Here is a 21,730-nt window from a genome sequence, read left to right as displayed (position 1 = left end):
CTCGTATTCTGTTACAGAGAGATGTGATGAAGCTGAATGTATTCATATTTGCAAAGTGCTTTGATGGTGTTATAGAGTGCAATATATTATCATGTTGAAGATGTACTTTGGTCTTGAAACAGGGATTGGGTAGAGGCAAAATAAGCTAAACAGGATTTTCAATTAATATGCACTGAAAAAGTTTGACTAAATTCTATGAAAAGAGCAAACGCTGAAGATAATAATTTGCCCTATGCAAATATATAGTTACATGCAGCCATGCTACTCTTATATGCATATTAGTATCACCTCCTGCAAGTATTTCCTCTTTGGAGTCTTTAATACAAGGACAGTGGATCCGTGCTCATGTGTGTCTTACATCAGCATGGCATCTTCCTCAGCATCTCAGGGAGCAAACATTGTGCATTAAATGAGGAATCTCTCAGAATTATTTCACGATGAGTTTTTCTTTCCTGTACCCATCTAATCAATAATAAAAAAAAAAGTATTCTTTTTCTCCCTTCTGCCAGGGCAAAGTAGGCGTAGTAAGGAATAGTATTAAAGCAAGGCTGAGAGGTAACTACGCAAGACATCCGTGATGATATGTAAAGTCTGGCTGATCTTGTGCCTCCGTCATTGGAAGTCAAGATCAAATGCCCCACTGACACCAGGAATACAGATCTACCTCTTTGACTAGTGAATGAATTTTATTATTATTTTATTGTACTTAAGTGTATAAGTTCTTGCTCTGCCACAGCTACTGCAGTCACATAAAAGCCAACAGCATTTTTTATGGTGATGACAAAAATGTAAAGAAGAAGGTTGTTGGTCACAAAAAGTAATTATTTACGCTGGCTAAACCATCACATAAGGTAACAACATCATATCCTATACGCGATTGTTCACGTAGCAACCTGCAGCCTGGTGTTGCAGGGAATAAATACATACCTAATTGTTGGAACTTTGACTTTTTTATCTTGGAAAAGTATTTACCTCGGAAAAGTACTTACCTTTAGAAATCTTACGCTGCCTATTCAACTTTTACTCTGTACCTTGAATCAAATGGGAAGGGTTTATATACAACCATTAAACAAACAAGTTGTGCCAAACAAGTTGTGCCAAACAAGTTTATGGTGTATTGGTGTATAAAGGCTTTCAGCCTTTTTAAATATAATTTCCCTCAAGATACTAACATGAAATTTTTTTCTATCATTTCCCCAGACTGAGTTCGACCATATGCCTTTTGGCAAAACTGGGGAGTACATGTTCATTCTCTCACATTTTACTTCTTAAGAAAAAAAAATCTTCCTTGCATAATGTAGCCATCGTTTAGAGAACATAGAAATCTTACACTGTTACTCCATTCATATGGCTTTTTAAACTGTCATGCCAAATTAATCCCTGGTGCAACGTTGTGTCACCAGTGAAGCTGTGCCACTTACTTCCTCGGACTCTTTACTACTAATTGAAAGATTTATCATTCCCAAGAGTTTCTCTGCCTGCAGTACTCAGTACATGGACCCCTGGAAATCCTGGCTATTTCACTCTTATTGTCTCTTTTCTTTACATTGTGTACGTTTTCCTTCTTTTTTAATCATGGTTTTCTTTATTGGAATGCGCGGAAGGTTTTCTCATGTAAGCAAAATAAAAAACTCACTGTGATTTTTACTTGACTCATATAGGTACAGTTATGCAACTTTCTTTAGCTTTGTTGTGTTTATTGCACTTAATTAAATAATTTGTTATTGATAATGAGCAATTTTGCAGGTGAATTACATCTGATTAAACGTAATAGCTCGTTCTTCCTTACTTGTAAATTTCATTGCTAAAAATGAGATGTCCTGTGTGTTGAGATCATTGCTGAATGGAGGGGTTTTTTTTTAATTGTAGTGATCCAGGTTTGATGAATATTTCAACCCCTTTCTCTCTGTGATACTGTACACGGAATATCCACAAGAGGGAACTGTTTTACATAAAGAGAGGTCATGTCTGCTGCCAAAATGCTGCTTTCTGGAACCAAACCCTCCAGATTTATGTCAAGCTGGCATGATTACGTCCCGGACTATGCTATATGGTAGCAATAGGAAAAAGGCAGGTAAACACAGTGTTTGCTATATTCTGTAAACAGTACTCAGTTAAATTCGTAGATTTTGAGCTCTCGTGTTGAACTATTAAATAGAAAACTAATCGGAAAACTAACCCATGTTAAATTTTGGGTTTGCTCAGAATAGATCTCTCTAGGAAACAGAGTTGGAAAACCCCGTTTGGTCTGAAGGCAATGGGAAATGCAGTTGTTGCCTCAGTAAAGGAAGCATGCAGCCCCAGTGTGCTTTTCAAACTGTACTTTATGAACCCTTTTTGCCAGAAATCAAGCCTCTCCTTATTCATAAAGGAGCAAGCTCAAATGGTGCTGAACTTCAGTGATATTCATTGAAGTATCATTTGTATCTCTACCTATGAATTGGTGAACAACAGACAAAGTTACCTACTTCATACAAGCTTTGTCTTTTGCAGGTTATTCCTACGAAGCAAACTTTTCAGCAGTTTCACCAGTTGATATCAACGAGTGTACATTTGTAGGTGAGTTTCATCATAAATATTTGTAGAACTGAGCCTATTTGTGTAAGTAAGAGGAGTTTTGTTTATACAGATAACAGGAAAGGTTTTTTCCTAGATATATAGTGTGAATTTCATAAACTAGAACTCCCAGTGCATGTGTTGGTTTGTGAAGAGTCTTTGACTAGCAGAATTTTAAATCAGCTTTTTACGAATGATCACAGTAAATCTCCCACCCCTGTCCAAATCTGTAAATGCTGTGTAAATATGTTAAAAGCACATTAAAGTACAGTGCATATACTTTAGTGCACTTGATTTGCTTTAGTCTGAATTTTAATTTAGGACCATCCTTTTTATTTGTGGGGACGGTACTATGGGGATGGTGGTTTAGCAGTGCCTAATGGTCCTGTCTGCACCTGGAGTACTCACGAGAGCAATGTGTGCTGCAGCACTCGGCTGCAACAGTACCGTGGCTCTAAAAAATACTTCTAAACTCATACCTTCTGAAAGTATAAAGTGCTCTTCTTGAGAAAACTAAGACTCTCCGTCAAATCTTCTGGACCTCTCAGACAACAGAAAGACACATGCCATATCCGTGGCTTCAGAGATCCAGCCCTTATTATCTAACAAAGCAGAATACAGAAGAAACTCCGCTGTGCAAAAAACCTTCACTGGGATCTGCTGCACTACTGCTGCTCATTGCCCAGGTCTTGCAAGGTGCAAAGAGCTTGTGGTTTCCATTAACCGTAAAAGCATCTGTAAGTACCTGGCGCTTCTGAAGACCAGACATCAAGTGGCTGTCTCATGATGCTCCTGCCCTTGTTCCACTCCTGGCATTTGCCGATGGATAACAGACTCTGTAGGCATGCGTACAGCTGTGAAAGGGCACTCCTTGAACACCAGCCCAGAGCAGGTGACTGTTGGGACCAGGTTCTGGGCCAAGGTGCGTGACCCCGTCAAGACAACACTTCGTGGCTTCTCAGCTGTGGGGAGGGTTGGAACCGACGGCCACGGGAGGGGGTGGCAGCTGTGACAGGCAGTTTCTGTTCGACCTGACTTGCTTCCTACACCCAGAAATCCTCCACTTCATTCTCTCTCACAACAGCCTCGCGGGAACAGGCTGCTTCAGGTGTACTACATCACTATCAGTTTTCCTCCGGGAGACAGGAATGTAGTATTTTCTTACTTGTATATGCCTCCTTATTATTGTCTATGTGCTTTTTTCAGACGCCTCTATTAACCCCTTCTCGAAGAGGGAAGCCCTCTCTTGAAGGAGCAGACTGGAGGAACAGACTGGAGGGGGGCATCACAACAAACTCACGACGTCAGACCCAACGGCGGCGGCGCACAAAAAAAAGGTGGAGGCGAGAGGGTTAGAGAGCCCCCATAAAAAAGCTCTGAGAACTCATAAAATCTCATTACCACCACTTAAGTAGAAAACCAAAATAAACAGACCCAGGGCAGATGCAGCAACAGGAACTACCGTGAGTAAAGGTTGAGAGATTAGTGTTTCATAACGGTGGCTCTGCACGCGTGTAGCGGCCGGCTCAGGCGGGGGAGCGTCGCGCAGGCACAGGCCCTTGTGTTTTATACCCTTGGAAAGACGGCAGGAGGATCTGCATAATACTTTGTGCAGACAACCGGCTGAGCAGACCACGTGCCAAATGGAGATTTGCATTTTATACATAAAGAAATATATAGATATATTAAAATTCCTCTGCTTCTCTATGGGAATCTGGGGGGGGGGAAGCAGGTGAGAGGTGAAAAAAAAGCAGCAGATTTTCTGCTGGATTCCCCCCCCCCCCCCCCGCAGCGCGTTAAATTAAATTGTGTTTTTTTTATTTCCAAGGGTTAATTTCAGGAATGCTCCTGGGGGACGCGCAGTTATTCCCTCCCCGCCACGGGCGTCAATCCGAGCCGAAGGGCGAAGGCTGAAGGCGGGAAGACCCGCGCCGCCCGATCTTCACCTCACGCTCCCCCTCCGCGCCTCCAACCCCTCTGCCCCGAGCACCTGCTGCTGCTCCCCGGCTGCGAGCCCGGGGGGGCCGCTCTCGCCGTGGGGGAAGATGGGCACCGGGGGGGGGGGGGGGGGGGGGGGGGAACCGGCGGGGCTGCGGGGGCCGGGCTGCATCACGACATCCGCCAAACCAGATCCGCGCAATGGGGAATGGCGGCGGGGGGGGGGAAGCCCGCCGCCCGCCCCCCGCCCCCCCGCGGCTGCGGAGAGAGCTCTGCGCGGCGGCGATGGGCCCGCCCGGCCCGGTAGGACTTGTTGGACCGGCAGCTCCCCGCCGCGGCCCGGCACCGCCTCGCCGCTACCTGTGAAGCGCCTCGGCTCCCCCCCCCCCCCCGCCTTCCCCAAACCCCATCCCGGCTCCCCGCCGCCGTCCTGCGGAGCGGCCGCGCGCTCCCTCAGCGGCCCCGGCGCCGAGCGCGGGACCGAGCGGCCGCGCGCTACCTCAGCGGGACCGAGCGGCCGTGCTCCCACGGGGGGCCGGGAGCCCGCCTGAACCGGCTCCCCCCGCTCCCGGCACCAGCGTTCGCGGGCCCCGCCGCCACCTCCTCGTCCCCGCACCCCGGGGCAGGGCCGCCGGTTGCGGGAGCGGGGCCGTCGCGGCGGCGGAGAGGGAGGGGCGGCGGCGTCGCTGCGCGAGTGGGAGCAACAGCCTGCGCGGCAGCCCTGGGCCCCGGAGGGAGCTGCCGAAGGATGGGCGAGGAGGCGGCGGCAGCGCACGCACAGATGGGCCAGCGGAGGATGAATTAGGAGCCACAGGAGGCTGCTGCTGGCACCGAGGGGGGAAGAGGAGAGGAAGGGGCTGGACTTGGAAGAAGAGGAGGAGGAGGAGGAGGAGGAGGGTGCGCGGAGGGGGGGGGGCACGGAGTACCGCTAATAACAAGTTAAAGACTAATAACAATAATAACAGAGCACCTCCGGGAAGATCCGCGGCGGAGGCTGAGAGATCCCCCCCGCTGAGGGCAGCGGGGTTGCAGCGCTGGGTAGCTTGGAGAGACGCTCCGAGGCATCAGTTTGTGGCGGTGGTGGTGGATGATTTTTTTTTATTTTTTTTTTATTTTGGGAGGGGGGTGGTGGGTGGGCGGGGTGGGGGCCGTGTATGCGGGAGAAGGAAGGGGTGGGAATCTGAGGAGGAGACTACCTTTTGATTATTGTTTTTAAATTTTTTATTATTTTATTTTTTAACGTTGCTTTACGCCGTGCGAGGAGGACGCTCGGATTTCACCGCCCTGCCGGCTCCCGAGAGGGACCCGGGGATTGCGCGGTCGCTCGTCTTCATCTTTTTTGTTGTTGTTGTTGTTTTGTTTCGTCGGTTTGTTTGTTTTGATCAGGGGTTTTATTTTTATTATTATTATTTATTATTATTTTTTTTCCCTTTTTCCCGCTGAGCGGCGGCAGCAATATGGCTGGTGATGGGGTTTTTGGGGGGCGCTGGCGGGAGGAGCTCCGGGCAGCCCCTGCTCGCCCGGCTCGCTGTTAGCTATGGCAAATGGCAGCGGCGGCGGCGGCGGCTCCTTCCCGGGCGGCAGCGGCGGCGTTAGAATGAGTAACAATATCAACGCCAACAATCTCAACACAGACTCGTCCTCCTCCCCCGTCAATGTGCCCAAGATGGATGCGCTCATCATCCCGGTGACCATGGAGGTGCCCTGCGATAGCCGCGGACAGCGCATGTGGTGGGCTTTCCTCGCCTCATCCATGGTCACTTTCTTTGGGGGACTGTTTATCATCCTGCTGTGGAGGACCCTCAAGTACCTGTGGACTGTCTGCTGCCACTGCGGGGTCAAAAACAAGGTAACTCCCCCCCCCTCCCCTTCCCCTCCCTGGTGCCGGTGGTGGGTTTGGTGCGGTGGTGGTGAGGAGGAGCAGGACGAGCGGACACCTGTGCGAGGTGGCACTGAAGGAGGTGATGCCCTGGGCTGTTGTTGGGCGAGGTGGCACTGGGGGAGATGCATCGGGCTGTTGTTGGGTCTGCTGTTGCGGTAGGGTCACCGCGGGCTGTCAGGAGCCGCAACGTGGGGAGCGGTGGCCGGAGGGGCAAGGTGTTGGGTGCCCCCCTGAGATGTGCCCGCCTGTCCCCCTTGCTCCCTCCCACCGCACGCTTTCATCCGGCGGCACAAAAGCTACGCCTGGTGCTGGCTCGCCCTCATGGTCAGGCACACGCTGGTGTGGTGGGACGGTGTGGGTCGGAAGTCGATGCGCGCCCCGGGACCGTGTATGGTGGCTTGGTGGGAGTGTTTATTTGCTAATCGAAACTCTCAGTTCTCTGACGGAATGAGAAACTTTGGCAAAATTAAAAAGCTACACTTCTCAGTCAAGTAGATCTTTTTAAAGCTAGTTCCACTCCCCGAGAATCTCTGACGGTTCTGTTTGATAAATTAAATGTAGATCTCTGGAAGTATTTAGTGCATTGGTAAGGAACGTGCTAGATCAATATTCTTTTAACCGAAGTGCAAAATCTTTGAGGCAACCTCTGTGCCCCTTTGATTTTTGCGTATTACCAGCTGGAAGGAGGCGTAGTACGTGAAGTAAGGTCGGCTCCTGGTTTGAAGAGTCTCTTTCAAACCAAAGCTAAGAACTTGCTCAGGTCTGGACTTTGTTTTTTGTTTAAGACAAATGGGATAGAAAGTGTTAAGACTCTGTATTTGTGAAAGTGGATTTTGACGGACCCCAAAATAGACCAGCAGCTGGAGTTTCTCCCCTTCCCTTTTCACATTTTTTGGATTACAAACGGAATAATATCTGCTTCAGTTATTCCTGGCACACAGACACCCACAAAAACACACACACCTTTTAATATATGGTTGCTAGGTTGCTGGCTTGCATTGACGTACAGTGAGCTGTCTTCCCCCTTCTCCTGTCCCCTCCTCCCTAAACACATGCGATGCAGCCCATAACCCAGCTGTAAGAAGGATCTAATGCTTGGGGAAAACCAGAAACAAAGTTTGAGTGTGATAAATTATGGTACTTGTCTGTCTGTGTATTTGGGTTTAGCGATGTAGGCGTCCAGTTCTGATTGCCTAAACGAACCTCCACGTTCCAGTTGAAGTAGATCAGTTACAGTGAACTCGGCCTGTCTGTGGAAGAAGTGATTGCTAGAGATAAGGAATAAATAAAAGCTTTTAACTAAGCCTTAGGCTTCATGAAACCTGCTAGGCAGTATTGCTTCTCTATAGGCATTTTTTATTCCATTCAAAACCAAACCTGAACTTTCTGAGAGAGGTGTTAGCCAGGTATGATGACAAAGCTCAAACGAATTTGTGATGATAAGCGTGTCGTATAAAATACCATTTCCTACAACTGTACAAGGCGATTTTCAAGAGTGGGTTTGTAGTTAAGACTTACTTTCTGTTTCTTCTGGGTGTGTTTAGCATTTTCCTCCCCACATGATGAGGCAAATCTGCAAGAGCTGTCAGGGATCTTGATGAAAAAGAAAATCCTGCATGTTGTCACCTCGTGCTTCTTTCCTTGAGAGGATGACAAGGTAGAAACTTGTACACAGACTTCTTACTGATAGTATCTTGGTGGGTATTGTTGGTCTGATAGTCCATTGTTGGGACATAGTTAAAGCAGATCATTCATTTCTTAACCAGCGCAGAAAGGTGTATCCAAATTGTCTTTAAAACCTCTTAGGCTAAATGTATCAGCTTGCTCAATAGCAGGTGTCGTCGAGGGGTCCCAGCACTTCCAGTCTGAATCATTTGACATGCTGCAGCTATGTCAGGTTGTAAGATCCGAGTTCATTTCGTGTTTGAGACCTGAGGTAGTAGCTGTGTCCATGAATATCATTCCCTGGGGCAGGAGGATGAAGGACTCTGCAGGTAGGGGGAGATCTACGTCTCTTTTTAGATTGTGTTTGTTCCACTTGTAAGGGTTGTCGAGCCTCTGGTGAAGAACTTTCAAGGCCTGATCCTGCCTTCTTTACGTGCTAAAACGGGGAACTGGAGGGGATTCTGTGTGTGTAAGGAGTAACTAGTTATTGCAAAACACTTTTCTAGTATTTATGGTATAAAGGCTAACTGAAGTAACAGCTGGAGAAGTCTTAAACTCTGCTGTTACAAACACATGCTTTGTGCTGCATGGTAACTTGGGAAAGGCTGCCGAGGCTGCTGGTGAAAAAGGTGAATGCGTAGATACGCTGTGTCGACTGTGTTGGACCTGCTAGCAAAAGCAATTTTACGAGAAGTAACTCCTCCTGCTGCGGGACTGAAGAAGTTTTTGGCACGTTGGGACCTTTGATTCCCCATGCTGCCTCTTCCACTGCTCCGCAGGTTGTAGCAGAGTTGGGTCATCCTACATTGTCTTACCACCAACGTACAGAGTGGTCCCAGCGAGTGAGCTAAGAAAAATCTTTCATACGTCTACTTTCTGTGGCTTCTTACCGAACAGTTCACATATATATGTGCAAAATTCACAGAGTTACTGTGCTAACACCCGTGTCTTTATATGTTATTGCGAGGAACTGCAAAAAGTTCCTTTTTTTTTTCTTGCTATATTCTAAGCACCACATTGTATTCCTCAGATTTGTCAGTGATTGGGATGTAACACTTTAATGGCTGCATAGAAGGATTTAGAATGTGGTTTTGTGGGGTTTTTTTTCCTTCTTAACTTACTGAATTTAAGGTTGGAATTTAAAAACCTGATATAAACAGTTTAACACTTTGTGTTTCACTGCAGTTATTCTTTTTCTTGGAGATAAGAAAGTCAAGATACCGTAAGTCAAGAATATGAAAACTTCTGCTAACAGAATGACAAATGTTGCCCCTTGAAGTTTCATACCCAATTTATGCCATGGTATATGAATAGAACATTAATATTAATCATGTACTAAAAATGATTGCTGAAGCTTTCGTATTTTTATGCTATGTGCTTGCTTTGTGAGATGACTTTTTTTAAAAATCTGTCGAAAAGAAAAATGGAAATCTTGAGCAGCATTGTCAGTGTTTCATGTAATGTGAGAGGTAATGTCATTACCATCAAAACCCTTGTATTCCTTTATTTGATATGGTATATAATTTTAGATGTAATTCTTCCAAAATTAGCTACAGTCATATTGCAGAGACTTAACAAATGCTGTTTTTCTCCTCAGTGTTTGCTTCTACATTTTTAGGAATGCTTAGATGTTGTTAAAGAACTTGTCTTCCCTTTGCTTTTTCTTTGTCTCTTGACCAACTCATTCTTATTTGTCTATGAAAAGTACAATATGAGATTGAAATTCAGTGGTCTGGACACCATTAGTTGCTCTTCTTTCTGGAAATAGCAGAAAAATAAAAAAATATTCACAGTGAAGTACAGTTACCCATAGTGGCTAAATGCGTATTATGTACTTCCTTTGATTATATGGGTCTGCTACTGCATTTTCTCTGCTCCCTAAGGGCATTTTCTGCTGACATTGTCCGATACTATGCTTTGGCTTTGAACAAACTCTTAAACAAGAAGAAGGTGCAGTGGGAAGCGAAAGCACAAGTCTGGGGCATAGCTGGCTCCTGAAGCTGGCCAGTGCGGAATGAAGTGGAATTTGTACCCTTTCGAAGGGTGTGATGCCAGACCCTGTATCACTGCCCCTTGGTTCCCCAGAGAGTGGTACCCCTTATGTACCTTATGCCTTCAAGGCTCTAGCAGGTAGAATGTGCCTTTATCGCTATGCTCCTGTTGGAATGATTTCAGTGTTTTGAAGAGCTTTCCCCCTTGCCCCAGCCTAGGACTCATACACATATAAAATGAAATTACATTAAGATTATAGGTGGCAGTTGCTGTCCTGAAATCACCAGCCATAATAATCTTCCTTCATATTAGTCTACATATTTTGGAAGATTAATAAAATATACAGTGCTAGATTTGGTCAGTAGAAACCCATCAACATTCCCATTTGTTTTGAATAGGAAAAGTGACATTTTATTGGAAGTACAATATTTGCCAAAGTCTCCTTCGAGAAGTTATGAATTTTCACCCAGACCTCCAAGGCCTGAGAAAATTTTTAGGTGAACAAATGTCAGTTTTCCCTAAAGGAAGAAGCATTTCTACCAAACTGGCTCTTATATAGCTAGGTTTGTCACTTTGCTAGCAATACCTGCGTAAACCTCCTCTCCAGTTAAAATCAAAGGAGCAAACTGAAAACAAGGCACTATGTATTGAGAAAAGTATGTGAATATATTAGAAGGCGCGCGTGGACAGGTAACGCAGGAGATCCCAGCATTGAAATCTGTGTGTGGAAGCCTCACCTTGACTCTGCGAAGACGTACCAAGCAGAAGCGTATGAACAACTGGAAGGCTCAAGGGATTAGCGGCGGACTGTAACGCATTTCGCTTGTCGGTCACACGCGCAGCCTGGCTCGCGGCACCGCGTCGTTCCTGTCTCATGGCTATCAGGCGGTCTGTGCGTAATGACTCCATTAGCACCCCACCGGACATGTTGCCAGTTGAGAGCTGGATGTGGTGGAGAGGTCAAGGACTGAAGGAAAAGGTACTTGAACTCTTTGCAGATGGTGTTTCTACAAGTGAAAAAGGCACCGATACGAGGAGGGGTGTGCTGCTGTTTTCCGCGCTGTGAAAAAAGACGGCACTTTTGGAGTTCTGGAGCTCATAATGGATTTCAGATTTTATAAATTCATGCTAAAATTGGTTATGCGTGCAGAGAAGAAAATGTATGGACAAGGATTTAAGCTGTGAACCTAACAAACTCGACGGAAATGTTATTTTGATGCAGTCTCTTATTTTCGAGGCTTTGCAACACATACATTTAAGGAGAAAATCTGTGCGCAGAAGGAATTTGCAACTCTCACATGTTTGCAAATCTGCGAATGCTGGTTGGAAACCATTAGATTTCACAATTTTTTCCAGTTTAGCTCAACAGAAGAAATGCCTGTAATAGGGAATGAAAAGCTTTTAAGTAACAATGATCTATGTACACAGTTTTGATGCAGTGGGGTTTCTTAATGCAGAATGAGGGCAGCTTACCCAGAGGTAGAAACACTGAAAATTTAGAGAGCGCTAGTCCTATGTATAATCTCTAATGGATCTAATGGTTATAATTATAAAAGCAATGATGTTTCTTGTCTGTCCTGTACTATGGCAAGAAAGTGGATTGTGAGTCTTAGTCAGTGAGTGTCCTTCCTGGGACAAATCTTAAAAAGAAGCAGTAATCTCTAGTCAGCAGGTAAAATACAGAGCAACAGTCAGTGTTCCTTCCGAGATTGGCTCTGCCATTCTGTGGAATCCAACTTAGGTTGACAAAAGTTTGTGAGATTTTCAGGTAATAATTCCTTGACAAGATCAGGCTGTAGTTCAGCGGCAGTGAAGCATTGTGTAGTGTGAGATTGTAGGACAGCAGTTCCAGAGACCCTGGTGAGACGTGAACGTAAAATAACTCTGGGTGAAATTAGGGGGAGGGGTATCCTTTTGGTTCTGTTAAACACATCTAGTCACATTGCGTAAAATTATGTATTTTACATGTATGAAAATTATGGAATTATCAGAAGTCTGAGAAGGACACAGTGAATACAGCTTGCGGAGGTTTTCTAAGGGAAAAATTGCAGAAATGTGTGGGTGTTAATGGTTAAAAAATATTTTTCTCCCCCACATGTCGTTTCAGTGACAAAAAGAAAGGGACAACACTTTAGAAAGCTATCATAAAATGCTGTGTTGCTGTAATGAGTTTGTATGCTGCTACATGGATGAAGGCTCAGAATCATAGAATATCTCAAGTTGGAAGGGACCCCTAAGGGTCATGATGTCCAACTCCCTGCTCCTCGCAGGACTACGACACCTGACTCTTCCACCCAGCCTGCGAAGTGAGTGCAAAATGCTCTCAGATCACAAGACTGCACTGGCATTTATACCAACTTTACATGGGGCTAAACACACAAATTGCAGATTAGACCTCATGGTTTCTAAGGGCGAGCACTCTTTTTGTGGTACATGGGTCATTTTGGGTGACAAGGGAAAGTGGACATGCAGTAGAAGTTTGTTAGCACTTTTACGAGCAATATAGCTGGATGAATAAATGGGAAAGCAAGATACCTATCTTCCACGGCTGTCAAAGATGTATCGGTCAAGAAAGGCCCGTTTTGAATCCTGGTGGTATTTATAGCCTGAGAATACATTGGGTTTGCATCTTTGAGAGGAACACTTTATTCCCATATATAGTATTCATGGCTCTGTTTAAATGAATTTCCTGCCACTGAAAAGTGTTGAGTTCAGTTTGGTTTGAGATGATATATTGTGTGTATTTGTTGGTTTGATAGTTACAGAAACGTAGAGCATTATCCAAAGCCTGTTGAAGTAGAAGGAGGCCATCCTAATAACTTCAATGGTTTTGGACCCAGGCCTAGATATTCACAGTGTTCTAGATGAATCAGATATTTTTTTTTCAAATTATTCCTGTGTTAACATTTTAAGCTTTTAAAAGCTTTTTTCTTTTATTGTAGTGAGGTGTATTTACTTGGCTTGTGGCCATTATGTCTGGGATTTCAACACTAGAAACACAATATTTAAAAATCACACAAGGTATGTTTCCATTCCCGTTAAGACTTACACCTTCTGCCAGGCCCTCCTTGGAAGTCAAAATTTGGGTGCTTGAACTACTAATGATATCCTAGCATGGCATCTCTCCCACAAGCTGATGTGCAATGGCAAATACTGGCTCTTTTTTTAGAGCTGCAGTAAGTCCCTGTTTAGTGGAACTGGCACAGGTCCCTCGCCCCGTGGATCACCTGTGGGACGGAGATGCATTTGCAGCTACAGCCCTGTGTCCTGGCAGTCCCTTTGCGTGTCCTTAGCTTCACTACCTAGCTTAAATAGCGGAACTGCTAGCATATAATGGAGGAAAAAAAGACAAATCTCATCACTGGGCCGGAGAGTGTTAAGAAGTACTGTAACATCATAAACAATGGTGGCATAATGTGACAACTGGTCCAGAATTTAAGTGGCTTGTCACAGCAGCTGTTAGATACAGGTCTACTGTGTTGCATTTTTATTGCTTTTTATATACCGAGAAATAAATTTGTAATACAATTTTGTTCCTCTTTGTCCAAGCAAGTGCTGACTAAATATTTGGCATTTTCTTTCTTGTTGAATGTAATTCATTTTTCATGGTATCTTTTACATTTTTATAATGGTTTATCTGTTATTTGTTAAACTAAAAAGGTGACTCACTCTAATTTGCCATTGTTAATGAGATTAACTCTAGCACTACTGGTGTTGGATTCATTTTCTGTTTCAAGAATAGGGGAAACATTATTACAGATACATCTTTTTAAAAAAACTATTTGCAAATAGTGATCTTAATATTACAATAATAAAGTGAAATACATTAGAGTGATTCTTTGTTTAAGCATCTTGTAATTTTTTTCTAGTATGAACTCTGTTAAACTCATTTTAGTTGTGATTATGAGTGGGTATTTTGCTGGAGAGAAATTTCTAGAAACAGGTTACTGGTTTCTTTGACCTATAATGGTCATAGTTGGTGTTGAGCACTTCAGATGCTTTCGGATATCACGGTGACTCCTTTGGCTACAAGTGATTTGACATCACTTTCTTGAAAGTGAGTTTGCAGATCAACAGGCAGGTGTTGTGTGGTGTTTTTACATTTTCTAGGTTATTGTACTATAAATATTGTTTCATGAGGAAGCTGATAAACTCTACTTGGGTTTTAAGGACTGAAGGAAAACCGCTCTTTTTTCCTCTTAATCACAAGAACAGCCTAATTAGGAGAAAATACGGCAGATGGTGCAAACGTTTTTCCCCATGAGTACACTTCTGATAAATTGATTTTGTTGTGCAGAAAGTGTTTACCAGATTTTTGTGTTAGTTTTCATTTATTCCCAATGCATTTATATCCAGAGGCTTCTGATTCCTTCAGCATCAGAAACAGTGGGCTGCTGGCTTTATGTTCACATTATTTTCGTATCACTTAAGGCTCTCGGCAGTAATGCATACTTGTTTCCTCACGTCCTCTACTGTAATGTTATTTTTCTGCTGTCTGCAGGGCAAGGTTGTAGTCACCATTTGTTAATGTTGGACTTTTTCCGGAGAGACGTGGATTATATGCTTAAGGAATGATGTCTTCGACGGAGAGAGGGTCTGTTTTTTTTGTTCAAGTCCATAAAAAATTTTACCTCTCTAAATGCTCTTTTTCCTCCTGTGACTCTGGCTTGTATGTGTAAGTTACGGTGTTGTCTTTTCATGATTCAAAAGGGCAGAATTTGTATTGTAGATCTGTTGTTGCTAAAAGCAAACAACACTAAAAACTTTTAGTTTTGATATTTGCAAAAATAATGTTAGTTGCTTTGTTGGAATGTGTCCCTAGGATATAATAAAGTTTTAATTTACAGAAAGTGGAGAATGCTGTCCAAAGTGTGGAGTTTTGGCTCTGGCTGTATTATTTAAGTGATAAAATTTTAATGTTAACTTAAATGATGTGTGCTAGAGGAAAACCTTGATATCTTTAAGTTGCCAGCTGAATGATAAGATGTGATTCCAGCGGCGGAAGAGAAAAACATTTGATTTTTCTGACTTCCAGTTGATAGCATTTAATTTGTTATTAAGTTATGCATATTTTTTAAAAAAAACTCACATAGCAGTTGTTTAGGTTAATATGTGGAACTTAAACCTGCAAGTGCACAAAACAGCTGTTTAGACACCCAAATTCATATTTAAGATCTGCATAAGGAGTCTGATTTCAGAGTCAGTGATAATTTCAGATGATTTGAGAAAGAAGTATTATTGTTCTTGAAAACTTATTTCCTTATTTAGATGTTTGTCAATGAATGTAACAGCTAAAATCCTGGTACCTGTTATTTTTTTTTAATGTTGACCTTACGAATCATTTTGTGGACTTGATTAGGGTTTACTTCATCCCCTGGCTTCTCTTCTCTGTATATATAAACACAAGAGAGGTACTTCAGAGTTCGTAAAGTTTCACACTGTTTGAAAGCTCTTCAAAGCAGCAGTGTCTCTTGCATTAGCATCTAATACTCTAATTTTAATTTTCTTTTACCTAAGAGGTTGATACACATTCCCTAATCAAAAATATTCATTTTAGTCTGATTGCTCTTAGAAATAATTTTAATTAAAAGAAGTTAAAAAAAATTTTCATGGTCCCATATTGAAATTGTGGGGGTAATCAGAACGTTACAATTTCTATAGCTACAGTTGTTGTGACAAAGCTGTATACAAACGTTTGCCTTTATTGACTGTCCATGCAATTATTTATCTTTGGATTTGTGTTCTTTAAAGTGAGAAATGCTAATGGCTTAAAGTGACTAGATCTTAGCCTTGGTCTGATGCCAGCTGTGTACAAAAGTAAAATGTATCCTTACAACTGATTACAGAAATTTTATTTAGAGACCTTTCTTTCCTAATAAAGAGTGGTCAAATGACAGAATGTATGTTCATAATTTGTAGAGGTGGAAAATAGTTCAGCCTCTAGGGTGAAATGTTTACTTATTTTTTTAAACAACAAAGTAAACCCAGAATTGCATAGGCTTGTCTGTTTGCTTCTGATATGCAGAGAAATAGAATATTCAGTTGCCTGCAGCAGCTGACAGGTACTACCACAAAGACTCCAGATTGCATCAGGTGCAGTAAGAGAGTAAACCTGTGGAGTTACTAATTGTTAAAATCCTTCACTGGTGATCAGCCAGGGTATTGCTAAGTCTGGTGAAGAGGTGGGTCACATCCCACCGCCAGTTGGTTTAAGGGGTGTGAGTGAGTGTGCTGGAGGGTGAGGGGATGGATTGTGGGGGACAGAGCTCCACGCTGTCATTCAGCGCTTAACTGTGCTGCACCTGTGTGCTCCTGAGATGGCAGGGGAATACAGATTTGCTTTAGACCATATCTGATTGCAGGATGGTATCTGTGAAGGTGTCTGAGCCACATTATGCGGTGTTTACATCTACTGTATGACTTGGTATGAAGTGAAGGTGGTGTAAACCATACCTGATCTGACCTAATCCCTGTTGAAGCTAAGTTACATCACTTACTGCTTTTTAAAAAACAAAATTTAATCCATCAGAGCAAATGAAGTGTTTTGGGGCAGCCATATTTTTGATTTAGTGTGGTAAGACTGGGCTTGCCGTCCTGAGGTGGTGGCTTGACAGTGCTAATAAATCCAAACTTTAAAGCCTGAGAGGAGCCTCACTGTGACTGGCAGGTGGCAGGAGCTCTGGATCCTAAACCATCATAAGAGGGTTTAGGCAGTTTTACTGAGCAGAAGGGATTTCACAGGTAAAAGTTGAATACTGAAAAGTTTTTAAAGTGAGGTTGTTTCATTATTAGCATGCTAAGTATTAATTTCGTTATGTGCTTTATGGTTTTGTTCACTTCAGCATTTTAGCTGGATGAGGAATGCAGTTTTGAAGTACACTCCAGCTTTTCCAGCGTGGTTAGGTGGATTCCCTTCAGGTGAAACTCTGTAGGAAGATGAGCTCCAGGAGCACTCCTGATCTGTTCAGCCTGGTAATGGGCTTCAGTCCCCACAGCTGAGCTAGACTAGTCTGAGGGTATAAATGATTAAGCACAGAGACTGTAGAGCTCTTACCTTCTCTTGTTGTGTCTTGCTCATTGTAAGGGTTAAGTTAGCTGTGTTTTTAGGAAGAATCCTAGATGAGCTTTTTGGTAAGCTTCTGGCTTTATTTTCCTTTCTTTTTTGGTGGTGTTTTGTTGTTTGTGTTTTTTTTTTTTTCTTTTCTTCTTTTAGCCAGTGTACAATGTATGTACAGCTTTCTACAATTGCTCTTCCAGAGAGCTCTTTCTTTTATTATGCCATAATTCTGACTTCAGCGCTCAGCTTGTGCTCACGGGCTTTCTGTTTGCCCTGGCCATGCTGGCCCTGGCTGCAGATGGGATGGTGACGCACAGGGCTGGTAAAGATGATGGTAAGGCTGTGAGTTTGGGTGGCATCTTACTGCCTTAGAATGCTGCAGGTATTGAGCTGTGGCAGAACTATTCGTTAATTTCAGTATAAGTATTCTAAAATTACCTTTTTTTTTTTTAATTGATCTTCTGAGATTTTGGCAAGTGTATGAAGTCTTTATGGACAAAGATATTATTGTTCTGACTGAGGGGGAAGATAATGGGTTTGGGACAGGTTGTTTAAAGGAGTTGTTGCCTTTTTGATGTAGTCTGAGACAAAAGGTGATAGAGTTTGGTGCCCAGACTGTTTTTTGGGTCCTCTTCCTGTCACTGAGAACTTGAGCTCCAGAGCTTTCATTTTCAAAGCATTTATTAGAAATGGAGAGAAAGGTAATGATAGCTTCAATTAAAGGTAAAAGTTCCAGAAAAGCTTCTGGCAATATAAACAGACTTCTAAAGACTCTGTCTCATGTATATTTATATTCTCTCAGCTCAGTAAAAAATCTTTATGAACAAGGAGTAGAGGAACTGTTTTAAATGTGGGTTTTTTCATACCTATTTCTCAGATTGAGTAGTCTTTTCCTGGGGGCAAATAGTTTTGGTCCTGAGAATGGATTGTTTTCAGCAGTGACTGTAAGGCTGTGGTTTCTGTTGGTTTTTAAAATACTCTTTGGATTTTAAATGGTATGTAAATGTATGCTATTGTGTAACACCTGTAGAAAAAATGTAATGCCCATGACTGTTAAAATTCATGGCTCTAATGGTTGTAGGTAAAGGAGAATGTTCTATGAGACCTGATGCGAATAACAGTTCACTTAATCTCAGAACAAATCATGTGTCTTAAGACCATAGCAGTGTTTTGGCCCTTAATATCAGTGAAAAATAGAGGGTTCTTCACCCCTGTGATTAAATTCATGTTGATTCCTGGATGTCTGCTTTTACGTGATCAGCTTATTTTGGTTTATTTGGGCTCATTTCTAATAATTTAAAAGAATATCACATTAAACTAAAGTATTAGCTTGTTCTTGTCTTAAAATAATTGGGTGTTTTTATTGTTTTATATTAAAATACTGGTTTGATTCAGTGCAGATCCTTAGAGAATGCTACACTGATATTAAAAAAACACATTAGATTCTTCAGATTTTTATTATAGGTTGTTTCTATTTGTCATCTGGCCTCAGGGTTCTGATTAGGTTATGCAGTCTTGAGTTGACACTCTTTAAGCCTGTCACCAGACGGCTGAAGTTGACAACCTGAGATTCCTGTGTAGTTGTGTGACACTTGGAGCTAAAACTTTGTGATAAAAGTTTAACTATCAAGGGTGATGCAGTGTATCCATTGTAGAGACAGGCTTTGGAGAGGCAGCAGCACTCATGGTAAGCCAGTTTGTGTTTCATATTGATATATTTGAAGTAAAATTAGTTCCTGTGCTGTGCATCAATGCTTTTGCACCATTCCATGTTCCTTTCAGAGGGCTGAAAGGTTTGTGGTTTGCATAGTGTATTCTGCAAGTGGGAAAACTCATTACTAGGGCTCTAGGATATGGTTTGAAATGTTCCACTCTATAGAAGGAGTGTTGTGTATTCAAAATTGGACTTAGCAACTTAGAAGGTCTACGTGAACTATTTTTATTGTTGTTGTATTCAGCGGCTATGCAGTTTTGCAGGCTTAGTTATGCCAGATCCCATTACCAGCTTTGACAAAGGGGTGATCCTCTGCCTCGTGCATCTTATGATCTGAAAGCAGATAATAAGGAGAGGAGGAGGGTTGTGAAAGAACTGGTTTGCCCCTGTCCATATAAAGCAACCTAGTGATCAAGATAGGCAGATGATTAATGTACAGCCACTCACCCCATTTGTTAGATTTACAAAGGAAACATGGTTTGGGAGTCCATTGGAGCAGTTACTATTTTTAAAGAACTACGGGTGGTTAAAACTTGCTGTGCCATACGAAGTTCCCTTCTTGAAGATTTACCTTTTACATAAGTAGGGAATAAAAGGAATTAAAAAAAATCTTTATTTTGGATCAAATGATATTTTAGCTGTAGTCTGAGGAATTTGTAAAGATATAAAAATAACGTGGAGGGTACTAAGACTGGTGACAAGAAAAAGGGAGTCTGTCTACTTCAGTATGCAGTGTATGGTATTCACTTTATTGGTATGCAGACACTTTGAATACGGTTGGTTTATTGCCATTAAAAAAAAAAAAGACAACTGTTTTTGAGTACTCCTGTCCACACTGGATTTGAAGAATAATGTTACTTTTAGAATCTAGGAAGGTGCCCAGTTAAACAGATGCTTGTTGATTGTACTATTTTTAGCTTCTTTGAACACGTGTTCTCCTCAGATATTTATTTGTGAATGTTGTAGTATGTTCTTAAAAGGAAAATCTCTCCCTGTCTAGCTTCTTTTTCTGTTTCCAAGAAAGGAAAGAACGAGGCTTCTTGTTAGTACTATACTTCTTTGAAATCCTAGAAGAGGGGGTAAATTAATTAAATCTAAAATGGACCCATCTGGCAGTGCTAGCAATGCCAGGGGAGAACAGGTGAAAGAATCTGAGCCAGAATAAACATATAGTGTGTTATATAACCCGTAATGTAATTTGTGACACATCACAAGCAGAAGACTAATCTTGGTGTCAGACTGTTTACTTTTGGTGCGGTGTTGTTTTTAAGTGAAAGGATTAATGGGATAGTTTGAAACGCTTGTTTCTGTTTTGTTGCTAAAAAGCTAATTTTTTTCATTATTAATAAGAAACAAATGTATTTAATCCATGCTGTAAACAAGGTACATTTCCCTGGATGGATTGGCTTGCAAATAGGTTGACATTGTTTGAAACAAAATGAAACAAAGTCACCATTTCACAAAAATAGTAACCTGTTTACAATTTGGAAAGCTATTATCCAAACTAAAAATTGTGAAAGGTACGCTGCCAACCCAGTTTTGCCCCCAGATTTATGTTTGTGTAAGAAGAATACAAAATCTCTGTGCAGACATTTTTGTTGCCAAAATTACCTTGGTCTTCAAGTTTTCTGCAGTGCTTTCGATGTAGTCATTGCATCGCTGGGAATAGGAATGTAAAAATGACTGTAAAAATTGAATTGTATTACCTGATTTGGGAGGCATGCAAAAGGTAAACAGTATAAACACTTGGAAGAAGTGAATTAGATTAGAAAAGAAATGACAATGAAGAGATTAAAGGACGGTGTCTATTTGCAGTGCAGGGTTTGTAGTTTGGCAGGGCTCCTCAGCACACATTCTGTTTATATTATGACACCAGTTAGACATGATTTCTGTGTCATTGCCTATGTTACGGAGCATGGGTCTGATAGAAGACGTCTCATGCATGATCTTTGGGAACTTGTATTTCACAAGGGCAGGGCTGGTGCCTGGGCCTTTTGACATGACTTTACAAGTGGAGAAAATAAGCCATAGAGCTTTTAGTGAATTTGGGAGCTTAGCAGCCAGATCTTTATCCAGCTTAAAAAAAAAAAAAAAAAAAAAAAAAAAAAAAATCTTATTACCTGCCCTTAAGTCAAATTCTGTCCTCACCTATCAATTTTTCCAGGATCCTCTGTGATTTTATTTCTAGCTGTGTAAATTTCCCTTCTTTATTGTAGTTTTTAAAAACTCAACAAACAAAACAAACCACCACAAGATTATTTCATGTGCAGGTTGGAAGGAGCTTGTCACATTTGTTTCACTTGAATTTCCAACTCTGAAGTGTAAGATTACGTAAATGTTGGTTGTCTTTTTAATAGTGGAGAGGAAGGAACTCCATTTTTAACAAATAAATTTTCTGAATATAGTTCTGCCAAAATTGGAATACTTGCAAAACTGTCAGTTTAACTGGGGGAGGGCAAAAGATGATACTTAAACTCTTTCCCTTTTTTCTTTTTTGACAGGAAATAAATATTTGACTTTTTAGTCTTCTATTTTGTTTCATATTGTAAAGTCAAAACGAAAGCCAGCTAACAGCTTGATTTACTTCTTTCAGGAATCTTGTTTTGACAAATCTTTATAGTTTTCAGGAGTTTTTTCCATATTACAAGTAGATTTGTTTATCTTAAAATTCTATACAGTACATCAAGTATGCTCTCTGCCCAGCTGCATTCTCTGAATGTTTCCATTCTTAGGGTATGACTATATAAATATAAATATGTATGTGTAAAATACGTATTTTTATATATATATAAAGATGTGACCAAATCTTTTATGAACAATTACACTAAAGTTAGGTGTTTTTACAGTGTTATCAAAGTAAGTGTTACGCTCAGTTTGATGTCTGTACTTGATTGTGGAAAGCATACAAGAAGAGGCAATTAAATAT

At 41.9% G+C, this 21,730-nt stretch overlaps 1 protein-coding gene across 19 annotated transcripts in view; it reads left to right on the top strand.

Moving 5' to 3' along the window:
* Positions 1–5,415: 5,415 nt before the first annotated feature.
* The window catches only part of KCNMA1 (potassium calcium-activated channel subfamily M alpha 1), a 510,287-nt gene continuing 493,972 nt past the window's right edge, over positions 5,416–21,730 (top strand). For 17 of the 19 annotated variants that reach the window (XM_075422928.1, XM_075422927.1, XM_075422923.1 and 14 more), the window contains exon 1: positions 5,669–6,343. In XM_075422928.1, coding sequence (XP_075279043.1) covers positions 6,032–6,343 — 312 coding nt within the window. In that variant the 5' untranslated portion in view covers positions 5,669–6,031. Of the gene's footprint in view, positions 5,578–5,668; positions 6,344–21,730 lie in introns of those variants that run through there. The other 2 variants (XM_075422929.1, XM_075422930.1) reach the window with 2 other exon arrangements.

Source organism: Opisthocomus hoazin, chromosome 6 (assembly GCF_030867145.1).
Source record: "Opisthocomus hoazin isolate bOpiHoa1 chromosome 6, bOpiHoa1.hap1, whole genome shotgun sequence".
Classification (NCBI taxonomy): Eukaryota; Metazoa; Chordata; class Aves; order Opisthocomiformes; family Opisthocomidae; genus Opisthocomus; species Opisthocomus hoazin.
Note: the sequence above shows the minus strand (reverse complement) of the source record. Positions and strands in the feature narration are given on the sequence as shown.